At 41.6% G+C, this 24,663-nt stretch overlaps 1 protein-coding gene across 1 annotated transcript in view; it reads right to left on the bottom strand.

Moving 5' to 3' along the window:
* VPS50 (VPS50 subunit of EARP/GARPII complex) overlaps positions 1-24,663 on the bottom strand; it is an 821,620-nt gene that overhangs the window by 415,375 nt on the left and 381,582 nt on the right. Inside the window, exons 15-16 of the mRNA XM_078663657.1 lie at positions 4,545-4,639; positions 336-434 (exon numbers count right to left, since the gene is read on the bottom strand). Coding sequence (XP_078519783.1) covers positions 336-434; positions 4,545-4,639 — 194 coding nt within the window. The remainder of the gene's footprint in view (positions 1-335; positions 435-4,544; positions 4,640-24,663) is intronic.

Genomic DNA, 24,663 nt, shown 5'->3' with positions numbered 1-24,663 from the left:
TAAATATGGTAAGAATCGCTGAAACAACGTAATGGAATTGGTAATCATTGAATGGTATGGGTGTAACCCAATATTACACATTTTCACTGTAATTGCTTCTAGTGTGCTCCAAATCATAACTGTTTGGGTTGCATTAGAAAACCAAATAAAAATATATTGTGAAACAAAATATCACAATGTGCTACCAGTGAAAGGCTTTGAAGAAAATGTTATTTGTCTGTGAATTGTTTATCATAGTCTTTAAATAAATCACAGATTGGCCTCTTATTTTTGTACCAAAATCTTTGTTGTGTGTAACGTTAATTCTGTATACAGCAATTTATCAATGATCTTACCTGTGATAGTTTTTGAAATAGTTTACACTCTGCTTTCTAATGGATTCCTGTAAGACTTCTGATTTACTGCCACAAAATTCTTCACCAACCTGCATCAATCTATTAAAATAATTCAAGAAAAGAGCACTCATTCCCATTTTGGTAACGTGACAGAAAACAGAAGGATATTTTTGCAGAAATTCTTCAGGTAGACAAAATTAGAGCAAAGCAACAACATACAGTGCAGAAAGGAAAAACAACATTTATGAAGCAATGATTTTGAAGAACCCATTATAAAGAAAAAGGATGTTTACTTTACCTAAACTATCATGAAGAAACTATTACAAAACCCAATGGAGAAAAAAGCTGATCACAAGTTTAACCACATCTCTATGAACTGAAACGCAAGCTCTGAACCTCACACTAACCATAGCCCTTGCCAAGAATCCAAACCTAATCCTAACTCCACCTTAAACCACAATGCTTAGGTAATACCTTAACCCTGCACTTCAACAGAACCCGAGCCATTACCCAAACCCTGACTCTCAGTCACCAAAACTTGACCCTTAAAGTCCAACAAAATCTTACCTCTGACCATAACCCTTCAAATAAACAGTTTTTTCTAAACCTAACTTCTGTACTTATTACCCTTCCTAGCACTACAATGATGAAAATCAAACATATGTTAATAGATTTTCATTATTAATTCTCAAAATTGAAATTCTCCTTTGTCAATCTAAATCTTAATGGGTTTCTTCAAAAAAGTTTTTAATTTCTTCTAATTAGAATTAAAAAATGCAGGAATAAGATGTAGATAATTCATCAATGAAGCACTTATTTATACCTTTATATAAAGTAGGAATATATAACTAACCGGAAATGAGCATTTCAGAATGTATTACATGTAGTTCCTGCAAAATATTTCAGTGAATGATTTTAGGCTCTGATGAAAATTCATAGGCTACATGTGGCTATTTGTGAAATTTGGCGACAAAATAGTCAAATGTACCAGAAAAATATTTTTAAATCAATTAGTTTATCTTCTCTTTATGTTACTTCGAAAAGTAACTAAATATTTGCTGCAACATATAATGAAGGGACGTAAAACCATTGGTTTTTATAAGCATTTCAGAAATAAACAACAATAGATACATACATTACAGCCACAATGGGTGAAAAATACAATACGAACATGATGATAGGCTCTTTAAGTAATATCTATCTATCTATCTAACTAATCCGCAATATCTAGGTCAATATCCAAGTCAACATAATCTATTCACTCTCTTTCAAACTATTATTACTTGTTCTTCATCCACTCTTCCTTTACAGCGTTTTCTTCTGGGTAATCCTTCACATTATCTACAAGTGATCCCCATATTGAGACCTAAATCCCCATTAGTATATGTGACTTTCATATAGGTGTTACTTCGGTCCCCAGTCCTCAAACGTAAGCGCAGGACAATACCCCCACCTTTGGGGTACAGTCCTAGTTCCCATTTACACTGGCTAGAATCCCACAATCTTCAACAAACAAACTGGAGGAGGAGGAGCCTAGCCTGCGACCGAGATGGCCGCCTAGCCTCTCGGCTCCGCTGATCCTAGCGCTTTTCCCAGTTATCCTGCGCTTTATCCTGTCTTTACACCCGGCGATTGGACTGAGGACGCGATCCTGAAAGTGGCGGTGTGTCTCCCTGCACGTTTCGTCCAGTATCGGTGATGAACCACCCCCGCTACATTCTTGGCCCTGGGCGGCAGTGAGACCGGGTCTTTGTCCGTGGAATCGGCCGGGCGCGGCCGCGGCGGAAGCGGCCATCACAGGGGAGGAGGAGTCGCTCGGAGGGTGGGAGGCTGCCGCGCTGTGCTCCTCGTCGCGGCGCCTCGTTCCGCCCTGTTATTCTACACGCCTGGATACTTTGTGCCTGTTGCAACACTTTGTATCTTTCTCCAGCCTGGAAGTGGACGGATTGGTTTCTTTGTTACTCCGGCCCGTACCGGACGCCATTTTATGCATCGCATTGAGCGCCCGGCAGTGGGATCCTCGGAGCTCAATTAGGGGTCCGGATGCTTGTCGGCAGCGAATGAACCTATACTGCGATGTCGGTGGTCGCCCCCATGTCTCTGGCCCAGTGACCTCTGGCAAGTGGTCTGTGGAGTGATCTGTGGATGGCGAGTTACAATGGCGACTGGCTCCCTGAGCTGCCACACATCCGTGAACCTGGGATAGAAGACGCTGCCGTGTTCTCCCTTCCCGGGACAACGCTGGGGACCGGTGCTGTTCTGTGTGCTCTGGAGGTAATTAAGACTGCCTTTCTTGTCACCGCCCGAGATTTGGAGTGCCGGCTTGATGCTATTTCTCCTGTGGGCTATGACTGCCTCCGAGCGCTGTACACTGCGCCACACCCTGCACCGGTCCACCTTGATCTCCTTGCCGAGGTTCCTATTGGGATGCTGCCTGTTCCCGGTTCTGATTCTGCTGAGGTGCTGCCCTCGTTGGTTCCGAGGAGGTCTGGAGTTCGTGGTTTCTTGCACAGGCTGGTATGTCGTCCACAGGCGCCATGTTTGCCATCTCCTTTGTGTTCTGGTGGCGTGACTTTTCGATCCTGTCTGGGACTGTGGCGGACGCCCTGGCCGGCTCTCTCCGACAGACTGATGCGCTGCTTTGCTCACGTAGATTTCACTTTTGGACATGCACCGGTGACTTGCGAAGACTTTTGTGGGCTACCCCCCGTTCTGTGTTGGCCATCCGGGGGGCCTCTCTCCTCCGCGGCGCAGGCCGTATTTTTGGACTCCATCTACCGATTTGATCGCAGGGGGCAAGGTTAAAGCAGTATAATTGGGTCGCTATTCCTTCCGTAGCTGGGACTGTGTTGGGTGAGCGGAACATTGAATACGTTAACCGTTGGTCACATATCGGATGTAGTGACCGGGAGCGGGCGGCCTGGAATATATTTGCGGATTATTATCCTGTTTCGCTAATCCTTATCGCCTATGGTGTGTCTTTCTCTCCTCCTCCACTTTAGTACTTCTTGTACTTTTTCCCTTCTTTGGGGCAGTGTCGGGGCGACAGGCACGCTGTTTATGGGTTGGCCGTAGCCATTACAGGGGTGCAGGGTGGTGGGTGTGGGGGGGGTTTGTTATTTTAGTTTATTTTGTTCTATGGTCTGTATCGCTCTTTTCTGGCTTTGGGGGGGTTCTTTCCTCTTTTGTAGGGCTGGCTGTCCCATGGTTTAGCACCTCTTTTCTTCTCGGGCGTCTTCTTTGGCCCATGTCTTTTCCTCCTTTGGGGTGGGACTCCTGGGGTGATTTTTGGGAATGCTGTTTATTGTATCATGGCCTGTTGTTTGGTGTCACCGTCTCGGTTGTCTTACTTATTTAGTTGCTACGGTCGTTGCCCGCCCCAGTTTGCTATTGGGGTGTGTTCCCCTTGTCTCTTATGATTCTATTTGCGGTGCTATGTTCCTGTGGTGGCAGCCCCTACTCCTCTTCACTTTAAAATGAAAACCTCATATCCTCTGTTGCGGTCCCCACAACCGTGTCTGGTTTGTCCTACCGTATATTGGTACCGATTGGTACGCATTTCTTCTGCTTCTTTTTATTTAAATGTTTTGCGGCCGGCCATGATGGTTGTGGGCCTGCGCTTGTATCCTTTTGTTTTTCCAAATAAAGGTTTTCAAAAAAACAAAAACAAAAAAAAAAAAAAACTGGTATTAACCTCATGATTATATTCCTGAAATTTGCTCAAATCATGGCAATGACAGCCTCTTACAAGGAAAACATACGATCAACGTGCTCCACCACAGGTCACTCAGGTAATATTGATCATTCACACTTCACCCAGAACAACATAATTAAGACCCAAAGTGATATCCTGTAAATGTGTAAAATATGCATTATATTTTATTTAAGACTGTCACAAAATTATGTATGGTGTGCCCCTCTTCTTTCTGTGCTGCCAGATTTGGAAAATAACTGGGTATTTTCTGCAGGTCATGGTGGGTCTAATGAATGGCCCTGGTACTCATGTTTAAAATCACTAAACCAATAACACTCTATAACTTGCCAACTTTTAAGCTCCATCACCCACTCTTCAGAGATTTCAAAACAGATGAGAAATGAATAACTACTTTGGAGCAAAGCTTGAACTCAGACACTGTTTACTTTTAGGATTTCAAATTCGGAAACACATTTTTCCTGCCATGCATTTGGACACAGAAAAATCATAATTACCTGCTGATTATATCAAGCACAAAAATGAAGTCATCATACTTGAAGATAGACATGTCAGTTCCAAGCAGATATGTTTTAACTTTTAGCTGAACATCCTGTAAACAACAGAGTAATAGTCCATCTTACAGCAGCATCAATAAGCAACGCTTTGCACATCATTGCTCCTTATGATACTTCTAGATGTTTTTAAATCCACAATTAAGTAAAACCATAAAAGGTTGGCATGAATTCTGACTGACAGGTGAAATGTTTACAGCACAAACGGTGAATGACAATGGGGCAAAACTTCTGAACTGAAAGAATATGTCCAGCAAAAAAATTAAAACTATCTACTTCACATTTTCCCTTACACTAATTTTTTGTGAATATGTTGTAATCTTGGCTGTGGACGGAGGCCTAATAATGTCGGGTCAGAATAGCTAATAACATTTTGCACACTAGATTTGAAGAAAATACTTGATTAAATATACCTTCAGTTGGCTTTCATAGTTTTAGCTTTAGCCTCAGTTACTTCAGGATCTTTGTGATCTCAGTACAGCTTTATACTTAACTTAAATCTCAGACCTATCTCCCTCTTGCCGCAATGCGCCAAAATTATAGAAAAAATAGTCAACAAACAACTAATGGCTTTTCTAGAAACAGAAAATGTGCTCCATCCCACACAATCAGGTTTTAGACCTGGCTATTCTACAGAATCAGCTGTTCTATATTCCACGGAATGTATTCGCAAGATGGTGGACGAAGGTGAGACAGCAGCGTTGGTCATGTTGGACTTAAGCGCAGCTTTTGACACTGTGCTACATGCCACGCTGCTGTCCCGACTTTCGGATAATGGAGTGAAGGATCATGCACTGGCTTGGTTCAAATCCTTTCTCACCAAAAGATCATTTCAGATACATTGCCCACCCTTTAAGTCATCCTCTCGCGACGTGAGCTATGGGGTTACACAGGGCTCTAGTTTGAGCCCCACCCTGTTTAACATCTACATGGAACCCCTGGCTCGAGTCGTAGAGAACTTTGGGGTGGGTATTGTTAGCTACGCTGACGACACCCAGCTCATGTTCAAGCTCACCCCAGATAGTGAGAAATTTGCCACCAATTTCTCTGGCTGCATGGCTGCTGTTGCCACTTGGATGGACAACAATTGCCTCCGCCTGAATGGAGATAAAACGGAGGTGTTGGTGGTAGGGAACAAAACTTCAATATGGTCCCAGGCTTGGTGGCCGACTACTCTGGGCGTTTTCCCCCACCCAGTAGAAAAAGTCAAAAACCTAGGGATTATGATTGACTCGGATCTTTCGGGAAAATGCCAAGTCAACAAAATAATAGGTAAATGTATGGGCACGCTAAAAATCTTGCGAAAAATCATCGACCTCATCCCTACTGAAGGAAGAAAAACTATTGTACATGCACTCATAACACCCCACTTGGACTACGGAAACGTTCTCCTACTAGGCCTGAACCAAAAGCAATTGCACCAGCTTCAATGCATTCAAAATGCTGCCGCCCGTATGGTACTGGGTTTACCAAGAAGAACGTCTTCCAAAGCGGCCTTGTCCAAACTGCACTGGCTTCCTGTTAGGGAAAGAATTAGATTTAAAAGCCTTTGCTATGCCCATAAGATTGCCCACGACAAAGGACCTACCTATCTAAGAAATCTTCTCACTGTCCATCGCCCAACCAGAGACCTTAGATCCTCGGGTATGTCACAATTCAAACTCCCCCGTATCCATAGAGCGAAAATGGGTGGTCGCTCTTTTTCCTTCCTTGGAGTAAAACTTTGGAATGCCCTCCCAGTTCATTTGAGAATGGAACCTTCAGAAACTCTTTTTAGAGCCAAATTAAAAACTCACCTTTTTCCCCAATAATACTTTCCTGCACCTTTCTTCTGTTCTTCCGCTGTGAGTTTTGTCGGCAGTTAGCGCGGGGATACACAGTTGTGCAGCCATGCGCTCTATAAATGTTTTATTATTATTATTATTAACTGTATTTGAAGCTGTGTAAATGCCGTGGTATATAAATGTGTGAAATCTTTCAAATACCCGCATAGTATAACAATGTTATTGGATATGAGCTTCTGCTTTGTTACCAATCTTTGAGTCACAACAAAATACTCAAGTGCATCATCCAATGAGGATTGTGGGCCTTAGGCCAGAACCCATGTTACAGTGAAAGATGTAATATAAGATGTAATATTTTGTCTCACCCAGCCATCCCCCCCCACTGCCAATCCCCAAAATCACACCTAGATGACACAAACACTCACGAAGCATCCTCACGAAGCATCCTCAACGGTACATAGACCCAACCTCATACACATTCCACTAAGTATAAATGTTTGTTTTTGGTTTTTGTACTTGTATAGCGCACAGCTACCCGCAGTGGGTTTCCCGGCGCTTGTACGAATACCGCAAGGGAACCCTTCCTGGCTTTCCCTGTGAAGTGTCCACTCCTGGGCACCCCCATGGTGCAGACCAGGCATCCCTCGCGTTGTGGGGGCCGTTGTGGAGACTAAGCAAGCTATTGCCCAGAGTTGCAGCGCGGGACCCATGATCAGAATAGGCACTGAGGCGAGAATATCCGGTCAGGGGAATTAATGAGCCCGAGACCCGCCGAGGCGGGACTCGAACCCTGGTCCCTGGCCAGAACTCTGCATCGAGGTCTGCCTGCTCTAACCATTGCAAAACAATGGTGATGGATTAAACCCAGATCAGTTGACTGGGGGTGAGTGTTTGATTTGTTCAAACGCTCCGTCCACCATCCCCTTTTGTATTGCTCTAACCATTGAGCCACATTTCTCCACAAGTATAACAGACTCTCCGACTAAAGAACAAACATTCAAACTCATGCTCATTAACATTTTATGTCTTGTACTCGATGTACCAGACACTGCAGATCTCATGATCTATCACAAGCGTGATACCCTATTCATTACTGGAAAATAGTTCCACACACATCCTAGATGACTTTCTTCCCATAGGCTACAACATCCATTATGTGACCTGCACACACAAGAAACACTGCCAACAATAAGTCCTCCTTGTCCTGCCCCTAGGCAAGCAAGTTTCACAAATCCATGGAGCTCAGCTCTTGGCATGGCTCGTTCCACTCTGCAATGCAGATCCCCACCTTCCATCTCATCTACAGGCCTCCTGGACAGAACAGGGACTTCACTGATGAATTCTCGGACCTCCTCTCCATCCCTTCCATCAGACACTCACTCCAACACCACCTTCTCAAGTGACTTCCAACCAACATATTCCTAAGTCATATCCTTGATCTTGTCCTCTTCAACTTCACTGTCAATCCAATGCAAATCACTCGTACCATTGGTGGACTGGACTAACCGGATGTATGACGTTACAACGCATACTTTTACAACGCCTACCATTACAACGAAACTTTTACAACGCAAAAACTTTTACAACGCATACCTTTACAACGCAAGATTTTACAACGCATATACCTTTACAACGCATACCATTACAACGTATGTATTGGTAAGTATATAATAATTTTTTTAATTTAAATTAATTAAAAATATTGTAATATAATTTTATTTTATTTAATTTTATTTAATTAATTTAATTTAAATGTAATTTTATTTTATTTATAAAAAATACCCCTGTACCCCAAAAACCCAAAACTGACCCTGAACCCTAAAAATACCCCTTCACCCAAAAACTGAAAACTGACCCTGAACCCTAAAAATACCCCATTACCCCAAAAACCCAAAACTGACCCTGAACCCTAAAAATACCTTTACCCAAAAACTGAAAACTGACCCTGAACCCTAAAAATACCCCTTTACCCAAAAACTAAAAACTGACCCTGAACCCTAAAAATACCCCTTTACCCAAAAACTGAAAACTGACCCTGAACCCTAAAAATACCCCTTTACCCAAAAACTGAAAACTGACCCTGAACCCTAAAAATACTCCTTTACCCAAAAACCCAAACATATAACATTTTAAAAATAAGTATATACTTACCAATACTTACGTTGTAATGGTATGCGTTGTAAAGGTATCTGCGTTGTAAAAACATGCGTTGTAAAGGTATGCGTTGTAAAAGTTTTTGCGTTGTAAAAGTTTTGTTGTAATGGTAGTGCGTTGTAAAAATTGCGTGGTAAACGTTGCATACCGGACTAACCACCTTGCCATTCCTATCTGCATGCTCAGTGTCCATTAACAAACCAATGGTAACCCAAAAGAGAAGACCAAATCTTCAGATCCCAAAGACATCCCAATTGTCAATCCTAAGCTTGAACTCATCTCTTGTCTTGCCAACTCCTCTTCTGACACCAATATCCTTTTGATACAACTTCAATACTTTTCTGGGAAACGTTGTGAACATCCACACTCTAAATGACACATACAAGTGCAACCAAAGGTTCAGCACCCTTGTAGACCTTCTTGTATCTTGTCCCCCAACTTCATACCCTTGTATACAAAAGTACTTGCTGACAATAAATGACACATCGGCAATCATAGAAGAAAAACAGACCTCCTGGTGGACTCATGATACTGAAGCCCCCGTACAATATGGTGACAACTCATCAAAGTGGCCAAAGCAAAGCATTATACCAATACCATTAAATGAACATAAGCACAACACTTTTCAAGGCAATCTATCAATGCATCAAAATTTGCAAGACCCACCAATTGTAAACTCAACAGACAAGTGTTATGCCCCCCACCACTTCCTCAGCTAAACAAATCCAAAGATAGCAACAAAACATCTAGAATACCAAATCTGCATCTCCATTTACACCCACCCCTTCTCCTAAAATCACATAGTAGGCATCCTTCAATAAAATTCAATCTCTCACGCAATATCTCTCTCACTCAATCTCTCACACTCAAACTCAATATATCGCTCACTCAATCTCACACTCAAACTCAATACATCGCTCACTCAATCTTACACTCAAACTCAATACATCGCTCACTCAATCTCTCACACTCAAGCGTAATATGTCTCAATCTGTCAGACTCAATCGCTCTCAGACTCAATCGCTCTCAGACTCAATCGTTCTCAGACTCAATCGCTCTCTCTCGCTCTCACTATCTCTTGCTCTCACTCTCAATCTCGCTCTTACTCTCAATCGAGCTCTTACTCTCAATCTCTCAAGCACTTCCTAGGAAAATTCTCTCTTAACTTTGACCATCATCAAAGTGCTTTTTGAGGAACATCTCTAACCTCTATTCAACATTGTCAACATCTCCTTCATTCAAGGCATCTTCCAAGAATCTCACAATACAGCTTAGACCCTCACTCTCCCAAAGAAACCTACACTAGATTCTAATGACACAAACTACTGGCCCCTCACTCACCTAGCCTTCTTCAAGTTCATTGAAAAATCAGACTATACTCAACCCCAACATCACGAGTGGTAGCCATCTTCAGAACAACTAGTATTCTGTCTTCTGATTCTGCGGCAGCATAGAGACTGCTACCGTACACACCACGGACACCACCCTCCAAACCACAGATAACATGCTGATGTCCAAATTAAATTTCTGGGCTGCTTCTTAGAAGCCAGCTCTGTCAAGTGGAAAACAATGGTGCCATATCCCTTGACAACCCTCCTGTAGTACCCTGTGAGGCTCAAGAATGCATGACCTCATCCTGGTTTTTGGGGTGCTCCCAAACCATGATAGTATCTATCTTGCCTGGAGGGGCTGCACCTTAACCCTGCCAACCAGATGTCCCAAGTACACCACAGACCCCTACCCTATCTGACACTTACTAGCTTTGATAGTCAAGTCTGCCTGTTGCAGAGCTTGAAGCACTTCCTGGAGGTGAAAGAGGCTATCCTTTCAGCTGCTACTGTAGGCATCTATGTCACCAAGGTAGGTAGCTGAGAAGGCCTCCATACCGTAAAGAACCTTGTTTACCAACCTCTGGAAGCTGGCAGGGGCATTTGTTAATCAAAGGGGCATCACACAAAATTGGTAGTGGCCCTCTTGAGTGGAGGTGGGTGACTCCACTTCCAAAATTTTGGCCCGTTACGCTCCACTCCTTCCCTGAAAGTCTTGGGGGGATTTGTCAAGCGGGGGCCGAGAAAAAAGGGGGGTCCCAAAATGTGTTTTCCCCATCCAATTTTCCATAGGACGATTAGACACGGCTACAGCCCCAACCGCTGAACGGAATTACACCAAACTTTGCAAAATGGTAGTGCCTGGTACAGAGTACGCCCTTTTGGTATAATGGTGTAAATCCCTCCAGTAGTTTTTGAGAAAATCAACTTTGAAAAATATATATATATCTATGGGCGGGACACCGTAAGAGGACAGTGCACGTACCCCCGCGATTTTTGGAAAACATTTTTTTTTGCCCTGGGGGTCCTTCTGGGACCATTTGACACAAAGGAGGGGAAAGGGCCAAATATCTATTCCTAACTCTACTGCCCCAACGCCCCATGTAGATTCAAATGCACACACAAAAAGGGGTGTAGAGTCCTTCTGGGACCCCCTGAGAAGGGCCAGGGGATCAGGGGGTCTCTAATCTGCCTCCTTTTCGCGTTTTCCACTCTTGTTTTGGGCTCTCTTGGACCTCAGTTCTCCTAAGAAACAAGCATGGTGTAAAAAGGGGCGTGGTCTCAATACTTCAAACGACTGCCAGCCAATCAGGAGCGAGCGCAGGCCTTTCTGAGCATGGTCTGCATTGATTGGCTGTAAACACTCCAAACCAGGAAGTTGGGGCAGCCATCTTGTGCTCGGTAGACCGAGGCACAAAAAAAGCAGAAAAACAAACGTGTAGAATGCAAAAAGGGGGCAGGGTAGAAACACCCTGACCCCCTAGGGCTGCTCAGGTGGTCCTACAAGGATATTAACATATTTAAACGTTATCCGCTAATAGAATTAGCATTTAGAAAACCTTTGAAATTTATTGAAATAAACCATAGGTTTCACGACTGATATAGTTAGGTATTAGCATTTAAAAAACCTTGCAAATTCACTGAAAAAACCATAGGTTTCAGGCCTTATATATTTAGGAATTAGCATTTAAAAAACCTTAGAAATTCACTGAAAAAAACATAGGTTTCAGGTCTTATATAGTTAGGAATTAGTATTTAAAAAACCTTGCAAATTCACTGAAAAAACAATAGGTTTCAGGCCTTATATAGTTAGGAATTAGCATTTAAAAAAACATTGAAATTGCTCCTATATAGTTAGTTGTACTAACTATATTTCGCGCACCCGCAGTCCACTGCTGATGATGTCACATATTACATCATTCATGACATGGTCAGTGACATCACTGATGACATCTCAAATGACATCACTGATGAACGCACAAAGGGGGCAGGGTAGAAACACCATGACCCCCTAGGGCTGCTCAGGGGGTCCCACAAGGACCTCCAAGGCCCACCCAATTATTATTTTTTGACATAAATCACGGGGTACGAGTACCGTACAAGTACCGTACCCGTACCTTTCCGAGTACGAGCTGCATGCTCATTGGCTGTGAACACTCCAAACCAGGAAGTGTTGGCAGCCATCTTGTGCTCGGTAGACCGAGGCACAAGAAAACAGAAAAACAAACGTATAGAATGCAAAAAGGGGGCAGGGTAGAAACACCCTGACCGCCTAGGCCTGCTCAGAGGGTCCCTCAAGGACCCCCAAGGCCCCAATTTTTTTTTTTAAACCCGGTTTGCTTTTTTTCAAATTACCCCCCCATGGGGACCAAATCCCGGGGGCATAGTGAAAAAGAAGTGTGGGGGGGGCGCCCCAATCCCCCCCCACACTGCCCCAGGGACCACCACCCCCCGGGGCAAAGCAACACAGCCCCCTGGCGCATACTGTAGGTTCCAGGTGGGCTAGTTGGCCCCATGGACCCACAGTATGTAAGGGCAATTGGTTCCCCCTCTGCAAATGCGCCAGGGGGCTGCGTTGCAGAGAGGTGTAAAAAGGAGGGTGGCCTCATTACACCTCTCTGCAATGCATCCCCCTGGCGCATACTGGAGGTTCCTGGTGGGCTAGTTGGCCCCCATGGACCCCCAGTATGCAAGGGGAATTAGTTCCCCCTCTGCAAACGCGCCCGGGAGTTGCGTTGCAGAGAGGTGTAATAAGGGGCGTGGGCTCATTACACATCTCTGCAATGCAGCCCCCTGGCGCATACTGGAGATTCCCGGTGGGCTTGTTGGCCCCCGGGGCCCTCAGTATGCAAGGGGAATTAGTTCCCCCTCTGCAAACGCGCCCAGGGGCTGCGTTGCAGAGAGGTGTCAAAAGGGGCGTGGTCTCATTACACGTCTCTGCAACGTTGCCTCCAGGTGCATAGGACCCAGGGACCCCCAGTATGCAAGGGGACGTAATCCCCCAACTTAGAACACTCTACAGGGCGCGTTAGCACAGTGGTGAAGGTATAGGGCGGGGCTTAAGGTGATGTGAGTGCAAACATGCCCTGATGCGCGTTTTAAGTTGGGGAATTAATTCCTGTTCAGTCCAGAGGTCCCCTAGGGGGCAACTAGTCCAACAGGTATCTCCAGTAAGCGCCACGGAGCTGTGTTGCAGAGTGTTGTAAAAAGGGGGCGTGCCCTTTGAACAACTCTCTGCAACACAGCTGCCTGGCGCATACTGGAGGTACCTGGTGGGCTAGTTGGCTCACATGGGACCTCGGGATTGAAGAGGAATTAATTCCCCAATCTAGCTTACTACTTTTCCTGAAAAGTAAATTTAACTGTACTTACCAGTAACTTGAGTCTCCTACTATAGGATATCATTGCCTGCTATATAAAATATATATAAATAAAAAAAATATTAAATAAAAAAAAAAAATGTTTTTAATTTATATTAAAAATGTGTAACGTAATTTAAAAAATAAAATATCTAAAAATAAATAGTTTAAAATAATGTAGTAAATCAGTATAAAAAATAGAACAATTAATACATTTAAAAATTATCATTTACAAAACCTTTGAAATTCACTGAAAAAACCATAGGTTTCAGCCTTGTTATAGTTAAAAATTAGTATTTAAAAAACCTTCGAAATTCACTGAAAAAACCATAGGTTTCAGCCATGTTATAGTTAAAAATTAGTATTTAAAAAACCTTAGAAATTCACTGAAAAAAACATAGGTTTCACACACGTTATAGTTAGCTGGACATTTCACTCATACAAAACCATTGAAATTCCCCCATTATAGTTAATTAAGCTAACTATAACTCGTGCGCCCGTAATGCACTGCTGATGACGTCACATATTACATCACTCATGACATGGTCAGTGACATCACTCATGACATCACTGATGACATCTCAAATGACATCACTGATGACATCATCCTTGTGAAAGAGTAGCAGACTTCCTCTCAGCGTAATATAACCCTTGATACACACATTCAAAAATAGAAACTAAAATTTTCAAAAAAATGTAGATACCAATTCCAGTTAGAACAACCTATTCAGTAATTCCAAAATCTACATACACATCCAGGCATTCACTAACAGTTCTATATAGGCACTCATACATGTACTCACTCATCATATGTACTCATACACCTATACATCTTACTACGCACATACACTCATCTATAGAGTTACTGACACACAAACTCACACTTGCAAATAATCTATCAAACATCCATTTACTTGCATATACAGCTATACACCCACCACTACACTTACTTCTACAGAATCGAACACATACTTACTCTCTTAAACAATCACTTATAGATACAAATACTTATTCATACAGGAACTCTTACAATCTCTCGCTCTCACATATACTCACTTATATACATCAATACTCACATATACTAGTTTAACACATATGTAGTTACTCATAAAGATACTATTGAGACAGTGATTCACTAACTAACACACCCATACACACACTCATCCACCCATACAGTCCTGCACACATGCTGTCTTCAAAACACATACAAACAGTGAGTCACCCATTCATGCATCTATGCGGTAAGTAATACCCCCCACTAAACCATACAGACACTCATACTGATACTCTAAAAACCAACTAATAACCCATATCGACTCTCATGTAGCAAGTCACCAACCCATGCAGCCACTTATACACAAAGTGAGACACTGATACAGATATTTTCATATTTAAACATTACTCGCTAATACATGTATTCAATAAGATACACTTAATAAGTCAGTTATACAATCATTTTTACAAAAAAAACATCCATTTAGACACTTATTTACACATTTTTTCTTCCATCAACCTTTAGATATACATAAATAAAACATATTTATTTTTCAGAAAGACACACATTCACTGGATGATGTCATCAGTGATGTCTAAGTTTAAGTTGGGGAATTAATTCCTGTTCAATCCAGAGGTCCCCTAGAGGGAACTAGTCCAACAGGTATCTCCAGTAAGCGCCATGGAGCTGCGCTGCAGAGTGTTGTAAAAAGGGGGCGTGCCCTCTGAACACCTGCCTGCAAAAATGTAGTAAATCAGTATAAAAAAAACCAATTAATACATTTAAAAATTGTCATTTAAAAAACGTTCGAAATTCACTGAAAAAAACATAGGTTTCAGGACTTATATAGTTAGGAATTAGCATTTAAAAAACCTTGCACATTCACTAAAAAAGCCATAGGTTTCAGGCCTTATATAGTTAGGAATTAGCATTTAAAAAACCTTTGAAATTCACTCAAAAAACTTAGGGGTGTTCTAGTTAGCTGGACATTTCACTCATACAAAACCATTGAAATTGCTCCTATATAGTTAGTTGTACGAACTATATTTCACGCACCCGCAATCCACTGCTGATGATGTCACATATTACATCATTCATGACATGGTCAGTGACATCACTGATGACATCTCAAATGACATCACTGATTACATCATCCACGTGACAATCACATAGACCTTTTCATATTTGAATCCGTTGACACAGCAATACAAGTATCTAAAAACCCACTCAGAGATTCCTAGATGTATACACACATCTAATCACTTACCCGTAGATTCACTCATACATGCTGTCAATTAACTATAGAACACTATCAAAAATACTTATACACCTATATCGACATTACACACCAGCACTCATCCTATTCACATATGAAGTTATCCTACTCACTTATGCAAACAAGGGATCATACTTACATAGCTACACACTTCATCTATTCATTTAGATAGTAAGTCATACTTAGTGTATTATAAAATCATTATTACAAGTATACAGTTATCCATAGAGTCACTCACACAATCATTGAGTCTTATGTATACTTATTTATATACAACTGACACATACACTGCCTTTTATTTTTCTAGTTTGTTGGACATGTACCATTGAGAAATATATTTGCTCATCAGCACACCCATAAAGATATTCACTCACCCAAACAACTGTTAGAACATGTAGTTTTAACTTCATATATCTACTGAGTCAACTATTCACACATCTTTGGGCAGTCACACACACCCCACCGAACCACACACAAATTCACTCTCCCATACAAATACTTAGTTAACTAATCAATAACTAATATAGACTTTCACATAGCTAGTAACCAACTGGAGAACCAGTTTACACAACAACTGACAAAGTGATACAGATATTCACACAGTTTAGTCACTATCCACTATATATAGTGAGACACTATAAATTGTTAAAGTAAACAGTCAATTACATAAGAACAACTGTGCCCCTGCACTGACACATACATAAAACAATTTCAAAGGTTGAGTTAAGTTGTTCACATGTGATAGTAAAATTAGGCACATCAATCCAAACAGATGGTAGAGATTCGTGCTTTGGTAAACAAGAACAGAGTAAAGAAATGTAATTCAATTGGTAGTCAGTTCATCGAGTGTCCATTTTCTGTTTATTGTTCCGTTTCATAAGCCAACACGTGTTTCATCGCAGGGAACTACTGCGAATCTTCAGGGCTAAACAAAAAAATTTATACAAACTGTATTTTCGCTATACAGGTTCTGTTCATATATTATTATCAAGAACGGGTGACTCTTGGTGTGCACCGTAGTGACAGAGGATGGTCTCTTAAATGAAGATGAACACATGTATCTAAAAGTATTAAAACCAACATATCCATGGCTATACACCCTTCCTAAAATCCATAAAGATCTATTGTTTCCCCCGGGCAGACCGATAGTCTCAGGAATCGGTGGCCCTACTGAAAGACTAGCAGAATATGTGGATTTATTTTTGGGCCCACTCGTCAAAAATTTACCTTCATATATTCAGGACTCCAAACACATTCTCAGCTTGCTAGGAGATCTGGAATGGCAACCAGGCACTACATTAGTCACCATGGATGTAGTTGCTCTCTATACTAGCATCAATCCAAGACTAGGAATTGAGGCAATTACTAGAATATTGTCCAAACGACCGGCCTCGCTTTGGGCACATACACAAATGCTCATTTCTATGATGAAATTAATCTTGGAAAACAACTTTTTCATGTTTAATAAAAAATGGTACCAGCAGAAACGAGGAGTAGCCATGGGTTCGAAATTCTCACCCTCCTTCGCTAACCTCTTCATGGGAGCGTTCGAGGCAGACCATCTTTGGGGTACACACAGTAGTCAATACACTGACTTCATTTTGTTCTGGGGTCGCTACATAGACGATTGCATTTTGCTATGGACCGGAACTGATGAACTACTACAGAGTTTTTTCGACTACCTCAACAATAATGTTTGGGAACTTAGTTTTACTATGAAACAGAGCAAATCGCACATTGAATTTCTCGATCTGGAATTCCATGTAATCAATGATACCTTACAAAGCAAATTGTACAGAAAACCCACATCTTGTAATGCAATCCTGAGAGCAGACAGCTTTCATCCCTTCCATCAGATTAAATCCATACCATTCGGCGAATTCATTCGTGCAAGACGAAACTGTAGCGATGATAAAGACTTTGAGAAAACGATTAGCGACATGAACTTGAGATTCGCCAAACGCGGTTATCCTAAAACAATCCTGTCCCAAGCAAAATCCAAAATTAACAAAATTAAGAGAGATGATACTCTGAAAACTAAAGACCCCCAAACAAGGAAAGAGAACACAGTGAGAATGATCACAGAATATAATGCTCTTCACAACTCAATCAGGACCAGTATGACCAAGCACTGGAAGCTGCTACGAGATGACTCCACACTGAAAGAAATGATCCCGACCACCCCTCAAATCACATTTCGCAAAGGAAGAACCCTGAGGAACAGGCTCAGTCCCACAGTGCCACGTTCGGATAGAAATCCAACCTGGCTAACTCAACGAAGCAATGGCTTCTTCAAATGTGGCTTATGCCCAATGTGTAAGTGGGCCAAACATAAAACTAAAAACTTTACAGGCCCCTCAGAAGAAGTTTATGACATCAGAACCAACATAAATTGCATTACCAAATATGTTATCTACGTCATCGAATGCCAATGTGGTAAGAAATATGTTGGAAGCACAATAAGATCTTTAAAAGAAAGAATCTCTGAACATATGAGAGCTATTCTGAAACAAGATCCCAAATACCCAGTGGCTCTACATATAGCCAAATGTCAACCAAACACAGAAGATTTTCAAGTCTCTTTCTATGGAATAGAAGCTGTACCTATCCATGTTAGGGGTGGTAACCGGGAACTACTTTTGAGACGCAAAGAAGCGACTTGGATAATGCGCCTTCGTAGCATAGAGTGCGATTTAAATTATGACCCAGAACTGCAATTCTTTTTGGGTGATTAATGATGTACCCTGTTCTGAATTGTTTCTCTTTTTCTTGTTTTTCTTTTCCTTCCCTTGTAGGAACTTAAATATGAATGTGAATATGTATGGATATAAGTAACGATATGTTAACGGTACTCAACTGTTGTTCTTTTTTGCGTTCTAAACCAGCTTGTACACTTAGTTTTTTCTTTTTGCTTGACCGTTTGCCCGACGCTAATGTAAGTGTAAGTGTTCTTTCAAGAATTTTCTAATTATCCGCGTAGTGACCGAAACTTAAGTCGCAATTTCCCTTAAAGAAAAATGTTACTTTGCCCCCACCAGGGCTTAGACTAAAAATACAACGTTTCACTTCTCTTCCTACCAAGAATAGCGTAGGGTATATCCACTCATCATTATAACCAAGCATGTAAACTTCTATTATGCTGTTCGTCCTCACCGTGCTGGGTGTTTTTTCAGCTGTTTTTTTTTCAGCAGTCCTCTTGGTCTTATCATACCTTTTGACTCTTATATGCCCAATTGAAAGAATACACCCTGTATTTTGCCACTAGAATTTTCCATTTAACTTTATTTGTATTGTGCAAAAGAGCCCAATTTCCAATACCACTTTCAAAGCTCGCCAGGTTAAACCCACTTCATCCTCTATGGGAATATACTTTCCTCCAAAGACAGAGGTACATATTTTCTCTACCATACAAATCATGGTAGTATTTCTTCTATTCTCCGCCACTCGTTCTGCTCCGTGATTCGAGTGCGACATTCTAGTCTTCCTTCACCTACCCATGCGCAATAGCATTTAAGGGGAAGGAAGTTCCGGTCACGTGTCCGTATCCGGAACACGGCGCCGGGAAACTTCAAGAGGGAGAACCTCGCCTTTCAGGTAAGCGAATTACGTCCCCCGACCTATGCAGTCCCATGCAATGGAGTCCGTGCAGTCCGTTTGGACTAAACCCCTCCTTCTCCGTTTTTTTCTTTAAATAAGGCTTCTGTGGTTTTTTGCGCACCCGCCTAAACCACGAAAACCCATCTCCTCCCGGTTTTTCACCGCACACGGGTATTACCGAGGTAGGTGCTATTATTTTACTTGTGCTCCCTCTCGGTCCTCTTCTTTGTCAATACCATTACCCACTATAGGGGTGATTACTCCAAAGTGTACTATTTGCTTTCTTGCAGACTTTTCTCCACGCTGCAAAAAATTAGTGTTCAAACGAATTTGGAAATTTGAGATTCCTTACCTAGCCCCAACCGTGGCTGATACTGTTTACCACAAAAATTCGAATACACACCTTTTTGACTTTTCTGGTGAGTTGTAACTAACCTACATATCAGCGAGATTCCGCATCAGGTTTATACTCGTCAACCAGTAATCTAATATTTTTACTTAATATTTTTACTTACTATTTTTACTTAGCCTTGTCCCCCCTTTACACACCATGTAATACTTAAACGCTGCTCACCCTATTTTCACTAGGGTTTTAACGCAATAGACATGCTCTTTGAACGATGGAATTTAAATTAAACGCCCAGTTTTTGCTCACTTGGCTCAGTATAACTTTCTCTTTTTTACTCTTTCATGTTTTACGTACTGTAAAAAGTAACTTTGCCTCCTTTATCTTTTCTCTTTCTGCCATGAATTCATGTCTCTGACATATCCAGAGTCCACGTACTGACCGGTTCTTTCCCCCTCTCTCTTCTGTTATCGTTGAATAAGCTCGTCCTATCTCGAAAGCCACTTCCTACAGGTATGTTTGTCACCATAAGTCGGCACTCTGACCAATTTAGGATAGACCCCCTTAGGATTAGTTATGCTTAATCGCTTCCTTAATTCCAAACAGTGCACGCTCGATAATGGAATACCTCCATCAATTTTGTGTTTTGTGAATACATCATTTTTCCATAAGTCACCTAGAGTCACTGGGGATTTCGTCCTCCATACTACACACATCTCTCACCTCACCACTTCACCTCTCAGACCGGCCAGTATTTCAGTTTGCATGACAACTTGCTACACTAATTGTATTAGCAAACATCGACTGTCACCTCACACTCCACCCTGTCACATATGTCACCAAATTCATGACTTGTTATCACATAGACACCAAGTCACCCCCCCACGCGTTTTAGCATGCCCTGTGTCACTACGGTGCACACCAAGAGTCACCCGTTCTTGATAATAATATATGAACAGAACCTGTATAGCTAAAATACAGTTTGTATAAATTTTTTTGTTTAGCCCTGAAGATTCGCAGTAGTTCCCTGCGATGAAACACGTGTTGGCTTATGAAACGGAACAATAAACAGAAAATGGACACTCGATGAACTGACTACCAATTGAATTACATTTCTTTACTCTGTTCTTGTTTACCAAAGCACGAATCTCTACCATCTGTTTGGATTGATGTGCCTAATTTTACTATCACATGTGAACAACTTAACTCAAACTTTGAAATTGTTTTATGTATGTGTCAGTGCAGGGGCACAGTTGTTCTTATTCATTGCAGACCAGTCTTCTGGTCTAATTGAGTGGTTGTGAGGTATTACCACTCGCCCCATTGCCTACACCATCTAATTCTGTTTTCCACTATCTAGCGGTTACTCAGGTGTGCGCCTTGTTTCTCTGGATCTCCTAAAAGACCTCAGCAGTGGTATATCATACTAACAGATTGCCAGAGTGAGCTGCCCCCCCGCTAGCACTCCTTATATTGCACCAGTCAACTATCCAACAATCCAAACGCATTCAAACACACCATGGATAGAGATAAGGTAGCAGCAGACCTCTTTGAAAATCTAGCTAAAGGCATGCCCACGCATACAGCAGCAGCCAATTCTGGTCCCCCTCGAGTGGAGGGCCTTAAAGCGAAATTCAAAAAACTAGAAAAATTGAAAATGCAAGAGAACTCACGATGGTGGGATGCTACCACCTTAAAACAATATATGCGCCTTAAGCAAATACCCAGAGGCTTACGCTCTCAAATCTTTCCGACCTATGACAATCTAGATGTAGACCTAATGAAAAAATGGGAAGACTCTGTTAATAACAACTCTTTTGTCCTTATGGACATTCTAATAGAAAGTGCGGACCGCAAAACCCTAAAACTACAGGGAGAAATCGCTATTCTTGAACAAGAAATTAAAGACCTCAACCTACCAGAACCAACTGTAAAAAACTATACAATTCTTGATGAGGTTTTATTAAAACATCAGGAAGAAATCAAAAATAGGAAAGCGAGACAAATCAAAAGAGACGATGGTGACTACCGCAACGGTAGAGTATTCACTTTCGATCGAAAATATGATGCCTTGATTCCCTCGACCAAATCTAAAAAACCGGAGGGTAACACATCTGCCCCTGGCTCTATCTCATCAAGCACCACATCCCTAAACACTGTGGGTACCAGCGAACCAGAAACAGAAATTGAAGACAATCTAGACGCTAATAGCAGTCCTTTTTTATTAGAAATGGAACGCATCCGCAAGGGGAACAGGGCGCAATCCCGAAGAGGTCCAATAACTCCAAAACCCACAGAGGCACCAGGGGGGGACAACGACGAATACCGCAGAAAACTGAGGTCAGGGAGAACAAAGAATTAGATAACACCAATAAGGAGGTGCAAGTTATCAACCTATCCTCCTTCCCCCTTACTCTTGATATGACTAATTTACTCGCAAAAGGTTTGAGCTTTAATCCTTACTCCACCGGTGATCTTTGTCAAACTAAAATAGACCTCTTCAAATTTGTCCGAAATTTGAAAATAAAAAAGCATTTCGCGGGAAAACCCCCTGCTAAGAAAAATGTTAAGAACATTCCTGATGTATTGAATGATGATGCTGTACACTCAATAAAGGATATACAAGCGGTCCATCTATTATTGTCAATTACTGAACGAGAAGAGAGCCCCATGGAAATGGGACAGCTCTTAGAGGAACTTAACATAGACATGGACCTTGGGGTAGCCAGTGGTCTCAAGTCCAAATCCACGTGGACCCCTACATTACCAGGCGGTAATAGCATTGACAATTTTCACAGACATGTATTGGAAGACCTTAACAAAATCAACACTAAAAGACTACAAGAAACATTCATATTTAAAGACAATCTAACCAAAGGAGAGCGTAACGCTTTGACCATACTGACACTGAATCCCTCCATTATTATTCGTGAAGCTGATAAAGGAGGAAATATTGTGGTGATGAACGCAGAGGATTACAACAGTGAGATAAATAACCAATTAGCAGACCCCTCTTGCTATGAACCCATTGTTTTCAACCCCATGGGTGTACTCACAAAGACCATCAATGACCATCTAATGAAATGGAAAGAGGATGGTCTCTTAAATGAAGATGAACACATGTATCTAAAAGTATTAAAACCAACATATCCATGGCTATACACCCTTCCTAAAATCCATAAAGATCTATCGTTTCCCCCGGGCAGACCGATAGTCTCAGGAATCGGTGGCCCTACTGAAAGACTAGCAGAATATGTGGATTTATTTTTGGGCCCACTCGTCAAAAATTTACCTTCATATATTCAGGACTCCAAACACATTCTCAGCTTGCTAGGAGATCTGGAATGGCAACCAGGCACTACATTAGTCACCATGGATGTAGTTGCTCTCTATACTAGCATCAATCCAAGACTAGGAATTGAGGCAATTACTAGAATATTGTCCAAACGACCGGCCTCGCTTTGGGCACATACACAAATGCTCATTTCTATGATGAAATTAATCTTGGAAAACAACTTTTTCATGTTTAATAAAAAATGGTACCAGCAGAAACGAGGAGTAGCCATGGGTTCGAAATTCTCACCCTCCTTCGCTAACCTCTTCATGGGAGCGTTCGAGGCAGACCATCTTTGGGGTACACACAGTAGTCAATACACTGACTTCATTTTGTTCTGGGGTCGCTACATAGACGATTGCATTTTGCTATGGACCGGAACTGATGAACTACTACAGAGTTTTTTCGACTACCTCAACAATAATGTTTGGGAACTTAGTTTTACTATGAAACAGAGCAAATCGCACATTGAATTTCTCGATCTGGAATTCCATGTAATCAATGATACCTTACAAAGCAAATTGTACAGAAAACCCACATCTTGTAATGCAATCCTGAGAGCAGACAGCTTTCATCCCTTCCATCAGATTAAATCCATACCATTCGGCGAATTCGTTCGTGCAAGACGAAACTGTAGCGATGATAAAGACTTTGAGAAAACGATTAGCGACATGAACTTGAGATTCGCCAAACGCGGTTATCCTAAAACAATCCTGTCCCAAGCAAAATCCAAAATTAACAAAATTAAGAGAGATGATACTCTGAAAACTAAAGACCCCCAAACAAGGAAAGAGAACACAGTGAGAATGATCACAGAATATAATGCTCTTCACAACTCAATCAGGACCAGTATGACCAAGCACTGGAAGCTGCTACGAGATGACTCCACACTGAAAGAAATGATCCCGACCACCCCTCAAATCACATTTCGCAAAGGAAGAACCCTGAGGAACAGGCTCAGTCCCACAGTGCCACGTTCGGATAGAAATCCAACCTGGCTAACTCAACGAAGCAATGGCTTCTTCAAATGTGGCTTATGCCCAATGTGTAAGTGGGCCAAACATAAAACTAAAAACTTTACAGGCCCCTCAGAAGAAGTTTATGACATCAGAACCAACATAAATTGCATTACCAAATATGTTATCTACGTCATCGAATGCCAATGTGGTAAGAAATATGTTGGAAGCACAATAAGATCTTTAAAAGAAAGAATCTCTGAACATATGAGAGCTATTCTGAAACAAGATCCCAAATACCCAGTGGCTCTACATATAGCCAAATGTCAACCAAACACAGAAGATTTTCAAGTCTCTTTCTATGGAATAGAAGCTGTACCTATCCATGTTAGGGGTGGTAACCGGGAACTACTTTTGAGACGCAAAGAAGCGACTTGGATAATGCGCCTTCGTAGCATAGAGTGCGATTTAAATTATGACCCAGAACTGCAATTCTTTTTGGGTGATTAATGATGTACCCTGTTCTGAATTGTTTCTCTTTTTCTTGTTTTTCTTTTCCTTCCCTTGTAGGAACTTAAATATGAATGTGAATATGTATGGATATAAGTAACGATATGTTAACGGTACTCAACTGTTGTTCTTTTTTGCGTTCTAAACCAGCTTGTACACTTAGTTTTTTCTTTTTGCTTGACCGTTTGCCCGACGCTAATGTAAGTGTAAGTGTTCTTTCAAGAATTTTCTAATTATCCGCGTAGTGACCGAAACTTAAGTCGCAATTTCCCTTAAAGAAAAATGTTACTTTGCCCCCACCAGGGCTTAGACTAAAAATACAACGTTTCACTTCTCTTCCTACCAAGAATAGCGTAGGGTATATCCACTCATCATTATAACCAAGCATGTAAACTTCTATTATGCTGTTCGTCCTCACCGTGCT

Source organism: Lissotriton helveticus, chromosome 10 (assembly GCF_964261635.1).
Source record: "Lissotriton helveticus chromosome 10, aLisHel1.1, whole genome shotgun sequence".
NCBI lineage: Eukaryota > Metazoa > Chordata > Amphibia > Caudata > Salamandridae > Lissotriton > Lissotriton helveticus.
Note: the sequence above shows the minus strand (reverse complement) of the source record. Positions and strands in the feature narration are given on the sequence as shown.